Source organism: Scomber japonicus, chromosome 17, assembly GCF_027409825.1.
Source record: "Scomber japonicus isolate fScoJap1 chromosome 17, fScoJap1.pri, whole genome shotgun sequence".
NCBI classification, from domain to species: domain Eukaryota; kingdom Metazoa; phylum Chordata; class Actinopteri; order Scombriformes; family Scombridae; genus Scomber; species Scomber japonicus.
The window spans coordinates 23344877-23355078 of NC_070594.1; the positions used below are offsets into that span (position 1 = coordinate 23344877).

Consider the following 10202-nt stretch of genomic DNA (forward strand, 5'->3'; position numbering starts at 1 on the left):
CAGAGGTACCAAAGAGCTTTGGATGAGCTTTTCTTAAAAATGAAGCTCAAAAAAGAGCTCCAGCATGCAATTTGAGCTCTGTCGTTTAACAAGGCAGTAAAACCTGAGTTTAGTAGTTGTTTTACATTTCAGCTATTCATGCTTTTTTATATATTCTGGGACATGTATGTCATGCAAGACAAGTAAGCTTCTCTTAAACAGCACAATAAATCAAGTTTTGACTGACTTTCCCTTGTGGGTTTCCACCACAAACACATTCTCAGCCTGTCTGCTACAATGAAAACTGAGTCTCATGCTACGAACTATGCAAACATCTGTAATAATGTGCCAAAGATTTATAGACCCAATTCACTCAGACAAGATCCCCTGACCACACACATGCAAATGGTGTAGAAAAAATGTATCTGGCCATGACACTTAAAATAAACTGTGTGACCACAGACTTTCACCCAGCCTGCTGCCCTACTCTAACTCTCTTCTTCAGCACCTTAAATGGCAAAGGGGTGCAGCCCAGAGTTTATGCACAGTAGGCTTCTGTTTACATCAACTGGATGATTTTCACTCCGCAGCAAGTAGAAATGGCAAAAGATGTCACTGCAGCCTGCAGTCGTGTGGCTCTCTCTGTGTCCCAGTTGCATGAGAGACGATTTATCTTTATTATATTCACTGTGGCTCTGCGTTATGTTGGACCGGAGTCAGTATTTGCCCTCACAATGCGTTTATCTTTCTCCTGCCTGCTCAGCTTCTCACTCTCTCCTCTGCCACCCGTCTGTCTCAGAATAATCTTCTAAGATTAAGCAGCGCAGAGATGTAAAACCAAAAGCGTGGATTCCCTTGATGAGCTTAGGGAAGGTTTCTGAGGCTTACTTTGCTCGTCCACTTACCTTTGATTTGTTCTGAACAGTAGCGCTGGCGTGAGCCAAGCTAAGCTGCTCACCTACACACAGACTTTAGCTCTCCTTTCTCCATTGATCATTTGGCCTCGCTTGTTTCGCTGTCATAATAATCCCTGAAAGTAACAGTTTAGTGCAGTGATAGTGTGTGGTAGTGTAGTACAGATGTAGACTAATGGCAAAAGGTGATGCCCAGCCCAAAATCAACCCTTCTCTGTATTAATAAGAAAATAAGCTTACTTTGCCATTAAATCTGAGTTATAATATACTTAGTGAAAGGAGAACTTATTTTAGCTTGAAAACTCCCATCACAAATTCGGAAGATGCCAATTTGCCACTGACTCTATAACAAAGATCAATGCTGTACACTAAGTATTAGTGGTAGGTGTATTTCTACTGCTTCCACTCAGTTGGATGCTATCAGTCTCTCCAAGTTCTCCATAATTAATATTCCTATTGTCCAAACTGATGACAATTGATTTCTGTATTCATGTTGGGGATATGTGGAGGGTTAGGGTAGGGTTAGTCTTATTTGAGGGGTGTTGCCATGCAATTCGACAGCATGGTGTCCAAGCAAACATAATAGATTTTTGAGGCCGATTTCAGGACAAAATTATTGGATTTTCTCAGGAACAATGAAAATAACTTTAATTGTAATGACTACAGAATGGGATCACCATCAATACACTGCACAAACAATTTGCTAACTCTTAATATTTAGTGGAATCTTAAATTTCATGTTGTTTATTGCCTCAATTGTAAACCTTATTTTCCTCACCTCTTGATTTCATTAGATCCCTAGCTGGTCCCCTTCCGATGCTTGTGATTCAAACCCTTGTGAGAACGAGGCCACGTGCCACAGCATGGACGAGGACTTCTACTGCGCCTGTCCCGAAGGCTACGAGGGAAAGACCTGTGATCAGCTCAAGGAGAACTGCCTAACCACCCCTTGTCAAGGTGACTGGAGACAACTGCAATGATGAAATACTATGAAACTACTGCACCATGACAAAGAAAAGTGAAGAATTTTAACCTTTTTCATTTATTTCGTGGCAGCGATCGACAGCTGCACTGTTGCTGTAGCGACCAACGACTCGGCTGGAGTGCGGCACATTTCTTCAAACGTCTGTGGCCCTCGAGGACGCTGCATCAGCCAACCAGCGGGAAACTTCACCTGCGTCTGTGATCCAGGTTTCAGCGGCATCTACTGTCATGAGAGTACGTAGAGACACCTGGTTTGAGATGACACCTACAGCTGAAGTCCATTATGTTGTATAAATAAGAATGTAAAAGGTTTTTTCACATTGTGATCTTGTGTACTAGATATGTTTTACTTGTAGTGTAAAAGCGCTTTAAGTGGTCCAAAGACTAGAAAAGTGTATAAGTACAGTACATTTACCATTTAAGGTATTGATGAAAATAACCCAGAACCAAGTAGTATTGAAACTTCTGCAGTCAAATGATACCTGCTTTTGATTCTTTAAACACTATTACTTAGTACTATTTTTATGGTTTTGCTTGTTGCCAATCACTGCAAGTGTTCTTCCATTCACTAAAATGTGTGATTGACAACTACCTTAGCAGCTACAACCCATACAGTCTGTGGTAATAATACTTAATTGTACAGTTTTGTACAGTTATTTAATACATATTTTACTCATTTGAACATTTTTGTATTTGTATATAATATATGTAAAAATCATTTGGATGGGGAGGAGTGATGGCATTTGACACAACTGAAGGCTTCCATTCATATGATGGGTATCGAATGTAGTAGAAAAAAATTGAGTATTCGATTGGTATTGGTCTCACTTTGAGGTTACTGGTATTATACGTTTTTAAATGATACCCAGCTCTAGTGATATATTCCTTCTGGTCTTCACTCCTCAAAGTTGTATATTCTAACTGAGCACAGTCCCGCTGACCTAACTTTCTTCCTTTCTGTTTCAGATATTAACGACTGCATCAGCAGCCCATGTAGAAGTGGAGGGACCTGCATCGATGGAGTGAACTCCTTTCAGTGCTTCTGTCCTGACGGCTGGGAGGGGAAACTCTGTGACCTCAGTAAGTTCCACACCCCTGTCATGATTCAGTGCAGTTACTCATTTTGAGAACATAGTTCAGTAAAGTTCAAATCATGTAAACGTCCCTCTGCTTGCCGTCCCCCAGATGTCAACGAGTGCAGACACAACCCGTGTAAGAACAACGGCCGCTGCGTCGACCTGGTGAACGACTTCTACTGCGAGTGTGCCGACAACTGGAAGGGCAAGACCTGCCATTCCCGTGAGTTATGGCGACTGTGTGTTAATGTGTGTGTTTATGTTCATAGTTTGCAGTGGCCCCAGCTTCACCATGCTATACATCTCCATATGTTTTGACAAGTAAAACATCTTCATATGGGTAAAGCTAACCTTTTTTGTATCAACTAGTGCTACAAAAAGTTAGTGATATGAAGATTGTGTTTCTCTGACCTCAGTGTTTCTTTCTTATCCCGGTCAGGTGAGAGCCAGTGTGACGCAACCACCTGCAGTAATGGAGGAACCTGCTACGACCATGGGGATGCCTTCCGCTGTGCCTGCCCACCTGGGTGGGGAGGAAACACATGCAACACAGGTGAGACCTCGGGATGGCGTATATTAAGATTGTAGGTGCCCATGCTTGTTGCAGGAGTTGCTTGGTGTAAAATACTTTATTACTGTAGGAAGATTCCTAAAAATTATTGTAGTGTTTCTTAATACTTTTTTGGCAGGTTGGAATCAAAAGCCTCTGGGCATTTAACTTTAATTTAGGTAATTCAAAAGAGAGAGTGCAGTCGTACATTCATCACAGAAATCCACATTGATGATTTATCGATGATGAACACCTGCACACTTAATATAAAACCATAAATTAATTTCAGAATACAAGCTTTCTATCACAGTCGGTGATTTGACAAATCATCTGACATTGTGTTCAGTTTCAATATCTTGCTGCAACTAATTCTCCAGCTGGCTGAAACACTCATCGGCTGGCACAGCACCAGACTTGTTTGAATCACTGAACAAGATTTCAGAGATCTGTGACCGGACTAATTCAGACTAAAACTCCACTGAAATCCAGAATAATAGTCAGTAATAGTTCATATTCAATCATACTCATACAGATTGAATTAGGCTTTTAGATCAGTTCCTGAGAAACACACTGCCATGCAGCTGTAACTATCACTATTTCAAACAGGTGTCTGCCCTCAGGTATTAATATATTTATTTTCGTTTGAGATTAATAAATTACTCTTCCTATCTAAATTAAAAGGTCAGGTATGGTTACAGTATCATGTTGTTGCTGCAAAAAGTATGAACATTATCATATTAGATTTATTGTGTCAGTTTGGTATGTGGATGTGTAAGCTATTTTTGATGGTGCACCTCTGTGATCCTCCTCCTCTCTCTTCCCACAGCCAAGAACAGCACATGCGCCTCCAGTCCTTGTTTGAACGGTGGAACGTGTGTGGGAGGAGGAGACACCTTCACCTGCATCTGCAAAGAGGGCTGGGAAGGCCCCACCTGTGACCAAAGTAGGTTTCTCTATGTAACACAAAAATCTCCCTCAGCTATCTGCTTATGATGCCTTTTAAGGCCCACATCTTCTGTGTTTGATGTGATGTAACAGTGATCATCAGTTAGAGTCAGCTCCTCAAACTCTCTCTGAAAACGCAACTTCAACATTGTGACAGAGGAAAAGTTTGTTTTCCTTATTGACTAGTTTGAGTCATTTTCATTCTTGTCATATTCTGCGATTACTTTTAAGAGTGTGTGTTGATTCTGACTGTGTATCACCAAGATCAGGAGCTTTTCTCACAGTATCACAAGTTCGGTAAATTCCTGTATTTGTCCAGGATTTATTTTTCTGTTATGTGACTGCAGTATGATTATAAATCAGAGACTTAGTAAATGTTGTGACAACCATCATCATTTTCTAATCAGGCCAAAGCTGAGTGGTCCATTCAGTATGTGATTATTTAAAGCCTTATATTACCAGTTTCCTATCTTGGCTAGATGTAATAAAATAGGAATGTATGTTCATTTTAATAGAAAATACTGAGAAAATCTACAGATGTCAAAGGTTCAACATGTTATGTGAACACTTATCTAACTAAAGGAATTCACCAACATCTGAGCATGCACTGTATGAATGATGGGTTAAAGGCAGGTAACATTAAAAAGTAGCAAAATGGAAACTTGTATTAGGTTTTTTTAAGTTAACAGTTAATATGTTCTCTTAAATAATTTAAATTTAAGTTAGGCAATTGAAAAATCACACATCTATGGCACTGTAACAGCTCAACACTAAATGTCTTTTTTTTTTTTTTTTGTTCTTTTCAACAGATACAAACGACTGCAACCCTCATCCATGGTATGTACCGCTTCCTGCCTCACACACTCCTGTGGCGTAGCCAAACCTTTCCCCCTCTTTTATCCAGCATCTCCCTGCCTCCCTCCTCTACACACTTCACACAGACCTCGCTGGCTCGAGGTGAGGGACGGGGGGGGGGGGGGGTGGACGGGTGAAGGGCCGCTAAAGGCAGTGGAAGTTGTCCTTAAATCAAGCCTTAAAGGGGGCATCTCTTATAGGGAGGAGGTTTGGATATTGAATAGGACAGAGAAGGGAGTAGGAGTTTTAGGGGGGAGGAGGACAAGAGTTCCACCTACCCCATGGTGAATGCAGGTGGGGGGTGGAGTGGCAGGAGGGAAATGGAGGGGGGGGGCATACGTGTCCATTCTTCCTGTGCGACCTGGGGGGGAGCGGTTTGGCTTTGAGGAGTAATGGAAGAGAGGCATGAGGAGGGGAGGGGAGGGACTGGACACGCCTATTAGCATCTGAAAGGTGGAGGCTTATATTGATGAGTTGAATTGAGCTTTGTGACCCCCCGCTCCCACATACACTCACATACACACACACACACATACACACACACACATACACACACAATGTGCTTTGTTGCAGCTGGAAAGGATGTGGTTCTTGTACAGCCTCATCTAATCGTTTTTTTTTTTTGGTCTTTTCTTTCTTTCTTTTTCTCAGTTACAACGGCGGTATATGCGTGGATGGAGTCAACTGGTTCCGCTGTGAGTGCGCTCCAGGATTTGCCGGACCAGACTGTCGAATAAGTGAGTAATGACACGAGGTATACTTTGTTGTATAACACACCCCAAAAAAACATTCCAAATCAAAATCCCGCTTCACCTAACCCTAACCACAACGTAGCCATGGGAACCTTTTATGATTATAAGAGGATGGATAGGTGGAGGGAAGGATGGAGCAAAGGAAAATGGGTTGGGGGGGGGGCGAGAAGGAGATGGACACATTGACAAATGCGAGACCGGGACACCGCCCTCTCCCTTTTTCTAGGTCCTTTAACGCCTCAGGGGTCAGAGGTCGTCCCTCCTCCATACTCAAGCAGTCACACAAACATACGGAAGACAAATTACCCAGTGACCCTCAAATTCTTCTTCTCTGCTCTTTTGTTTTGGCCGGATAGCATTCACCTTTTCTGTCAAGCTCGAATTTGAGTATTCTCATCCAGACTGCGCTCGTGTGAAATCTAGGATGACAATGAGCGCGGTTCCCTGTGATTTCGATGAGGAGAGAGTTGTTCAAAGAGCTGTGCAAATAGATGGGTGTGGTAGATAAACACTTACAATTTTCTTATTCATGTATTGAAGAAATTAGATGTGATTAAAGCCGTACAGCACCTGGTTTCATCCACTAATTGGTTTAGTGATTTTATTTTTGCCCAAACTGGACCAAAGGTTACTTTGCGATGCAACTGGATTGGCAAGATCACCAGGGGAATCCTTCTTCTCAGGCTTTAAGTTGATTTCTTCGATGATGGACTGAAAAAAGACTTGGCAGGTGATTGGGTGAAAACGTGCCCTTTTCCCATGGACAATGTCTCAGATGGTTCTGTGTGACCATTTTGAGCGTCAGGTTAAACCAAAGGGATCACAAGAAATCAAAAGGATGATGAGACGATTGACAAAATACAGAAGAAGGAACAAAATGGAAAGAAAAAATAGTACTACCAAAGAAAATGTGGCTCATTTGTTCTCAAATTTAAGGTGTTTTATCCCGTCATGACTTTAGAAACCTACTCCACATGTGCAACTAGTGACAAGGGGTCGCAAGTAGGAATTACTTAGCTATAAATGGTCATACGCTAAAAACGGTAAATCTATCTCTCTAAACTCAAATCTTCCTCTCACAGACATAAACGAATGCCAGTCTTCACCCTGTGCCTACGGAGCCACCTGTGTGGACGAGATCAATGGTTTCCGCTGCATTTGTCCGCTTGGAAGAACAGGAACCCGATGCCAAGAGTGTAAATACATCTCTATCCTCTGCCTTGCTCATTCAAGTCTTCAGACTTACTCATTAATTCATTCCATCCTGTGGTTTTTGTATAGAAATTTGGACTCACTGTCTCATTAAAGAATTTCAGAATTGATTCACCATTATTACTGCAGACTTCCTGCCACAAAAGTCCAACATGTCTCTTCTGTTTCTCTTTGTAGTCATAGGCATAGGGAAGACTTGTCATTACGCTGGGCTGCAGCTTCCCCACGGCAGCCGCTGGGAGGAGGAGTGCAACAGCTGCCATTGCATCAACGGCAAAGTGGACTGTTCAAAGGTAAGATGGCACTTCTAAACCAGTAAATATCTGATGCTCTTCACATACACACAGTTTATTGTCTGAGTGAAGAAAAACAACAATTGAGCCGTAACATTGCTCAGATAGAGGAGATAATGACACATGCAGGATAATGCAATCATAAATGTTATGTGAGGTTACATGTGACTATTTTGGCCTCTGTGACACCAGGTGGTCTGTGGTCGTCGTCTCTGTCGACTCCAATCATCAAGCCAGGACCAGAGACAGCATTCCTGCCCGGCTGGACGGCAGTGTATGGAGCACAGCTACCTCACATGCTTTTCTCCTCCTTGCCATCACTGGGGGGTTTGCTCCATGGCCAGAACCGCACCCCCACAAGCAACCACCAAGTGCCAGCCAAACAGTGGGCATCTGGACAACAGTTGTGGCCGCATAACACTTGTTTTCAACAGAGACAAAGTACCACCTGTGAGTCATCTCTTCGCACTGTTTATTTTTGTTCCAGTCTTGCAGTCTTGTCAGTTGTCCACGAGTGCTTTTCATATTATTGCTGATCAGTAATAGATATGTGTGTGTTTGTGTGTTTGTCCTCAGGGAACAACCGTGGAGAATATCTGCTTTGAGCTGAGGTATCTTCCTGACACCCGAGGCTTGGCAAAAGACCACGCCCTTCTCCTGCTCTGTGACCTTTCTCATTCCAATCAAGATGCTGTAGAAGTGGCTATAGTAAGTGAATGATTCAAACTTTGTACTCTTATGCAGTATCACCAAACACTACTCAATTTAATCTAAAAAAATACAGTGTTGCAGGAAGTTTTTCATCCCAGTTTGGTTGGCACAGTTTTAGTTAGTTGGGACATAGTTTGACACTTTGGAAAATACATTTATTCCCATTCTTGCTCAGGCTTAGATGAGAAGATTGATGTCTAATGCGTGTCTGTGCGCCAAAAAAGGAGCTGGAGCAGTTAGCTTAGCGCAACATCTGCTAGTAGGGGGAAACTGTTAGCCTAGCTTAACAAAAAAATTGGTAGCAAGGGGAAACTGTTAAAGAATGTAGCTCATTCTTTTGAATGGCACACAAAACATTTTCACATTCCTACTTGTTTACATATTAAACAAACAAGATACAACATATTTATTGCTGAGCTTTACAGATACTGGAAGTTTTGACAACTTTTGACGAAGCCAGGCTAGCTGCATCCATTCTTTGTGTTAAGCCAAGCATATTGACACCAGCTCCGTATTTAATCTGCAAATGATTGGCAGGAAGATTAACACATGTATTTCATACTCAGACTATGCCTTTGATGGACTTCTGCTGAACTTGTAGTGTAGTCTTTTGTTTCTCCTTTTTTAATTGCGTGACTGGCTCTGTAGACATAAGCAAAGCATACACAGCTGAAACAATAGAGATGAATAAGATGTAATAGCATGTTCTGATGTTGGGAGTCAACTCAATGCCTTATCCTGGATGTTATGTCTCATCTCCTCCTTCTTCTCTGATGTGGTTCTTAGTCTTTCCAGCCAGAGGACCTACCAGACCACAACCTAATCCAGGAGACAGCCAAAACTATAGTGGGCACCTTGTCGAAGCGGCACAACAGCACCATAATGCTGGCAGTCATTGAGGTCAAAGTGGAAACACAAGTCATGCCCCCTTCAGTGGGTGAGTAATATTTAATAAAGGTGTCCTGCAAGAATTAATCATGGGCCTCTTTCAGTTCCTGATTAGTGACTTACTACAAGCTAATGTGCAATAAAAAAATGTGTCATAGTCATAGTGTACATGTTATGGAAGTTATATTTCTCCCTCCCTAACCTCTCCTCCTGTACATCTTGATTTTTACAGATTACCTGGTGCCTCTACTATGTGTTGTCTTCTGCTTGCTCTTTCTCTTCTGCATCATCGTATGTGTTTGGTGGACGCGTAAACGGAGAAAAGAGCGTGAGAGGAACGTGCGATCTGCTGCCGACGACAGTGTGAACAACCAGTGGGAGCCGCTGCGGCTCATTGTGGGACGTCAGCAGCAACAGCAGCTGAAAGAAAGCAACAGGGAGGCCGAACAGGAGCGCAAAAAGCTCATGGACCCCTCCTATCGGACGTGTGGTGAAGGGGAGGAGGAGGAGGAGACGGAAGGCGAGCTTGAGCTCGAGGAGGAGAGTGGTGGAGCAGAGGCAGGAAAGCAGCCAGTTTATAAGTACTCTCAGACTGCAGTGCAGTCCAGTGGGGGAGTGATCTGTACCATGCACAGCTCCAGTTCACCCCTCAAAGCGCCCCACCGGACCCCAGGCTACAGCCCCAAAGACAACCGCTGGAAAAATGTCAGTGCCGTCTTGACTGGTCAAAAAGACCTAGGAGACCATTGTGTATAAGAAATTAAAATAAAGGACTTGCGATGTGGAAGCGATAAAAGCTGCAAGGCTGTCGCTACTCTTTTTTCTTTTTTTTTTTTTTTTTTTGGACTACTTTTGGAAAGAAAAAAAAAGGCTTTGTGCTTTAATAAGCCATTCTTTGCTTTGTTTTCATGTTTTCGTTACTGTCACCTGAAATGAATTTTTTTAAATTCAGGAGGCTAGAGCACAGTGAACATCCTTTTTTTTTTTTCTTTTCTTTCTTCTGTTCACTTATTTTTCTTTAATTATGTACAGAAGGAGCTGAA

The 10202-nt window shown here is 42.4% G+C and overlaps 1 protein-coding gene across 1 annotated transcript in view; it reads left to right on the forward strand.

The window, feature by feature from the left end:
* The window catches only part of jag2b (jagged canonical Notch ligand 2b), a 47940-nt gene extending 38025 nt beyond the window's left edge, over nucleotides 1–9915 (forward strand). The window contains exons 13-26 of the mRNA XM_053336523.1: nucleotides 1688–1850; nucleotides 1950–2111; nucleotides 2844–2957; nucleotides 3063–3176; nucleotides 3393–3506; nucleotides 4330–4446; nucleotides 5258–5285; nucleotides 5955–6040; nucleotides 7138–7251; nucleotides 7445–7560; nucleotides 7753–8010; nucleotides 8137–8268; nucleotides 9058–9208; nucleotides 9392–9915. Coding sequence (XP_053192498.1) covers nucleotides 1688–1850; nucleotides 1950–2111; nucleotides 2844–2957; nucleotides 3063–3176; nucleotides 3393–3506; nucleotides 4330–4446; nucleotides 5258–5285; nucleotides 5955–6040; nucleotides 7138–7251; nucleotides 7445–7560; nucleotides 7753–8010; nucleotides 8137–8268; nucleotides 9058–9208; nucleotides 9392–9915 — 2193 coding nt within the window. The remainder of the gene's footprint in view (nucleotides 1–1687; nucleotides 1851–1949; nucleotides 2112–2843; nucleotides 2958–3062; nucleotides 3177–3392; nucleotides 3507–4329; nucleotides 4447–5257; nucleotides 5286–5954; nucleotides 6041–7137; nucleotides 7252–7444; nucleotides 7561–7752; nucleotides 8011–8136; nucleotides 8269–9057; nucleotides 9209–9391) is intronic.
* The last annotated feature ends 287 nt before the right edge of the window (nucleotides 9916–10202 follow it).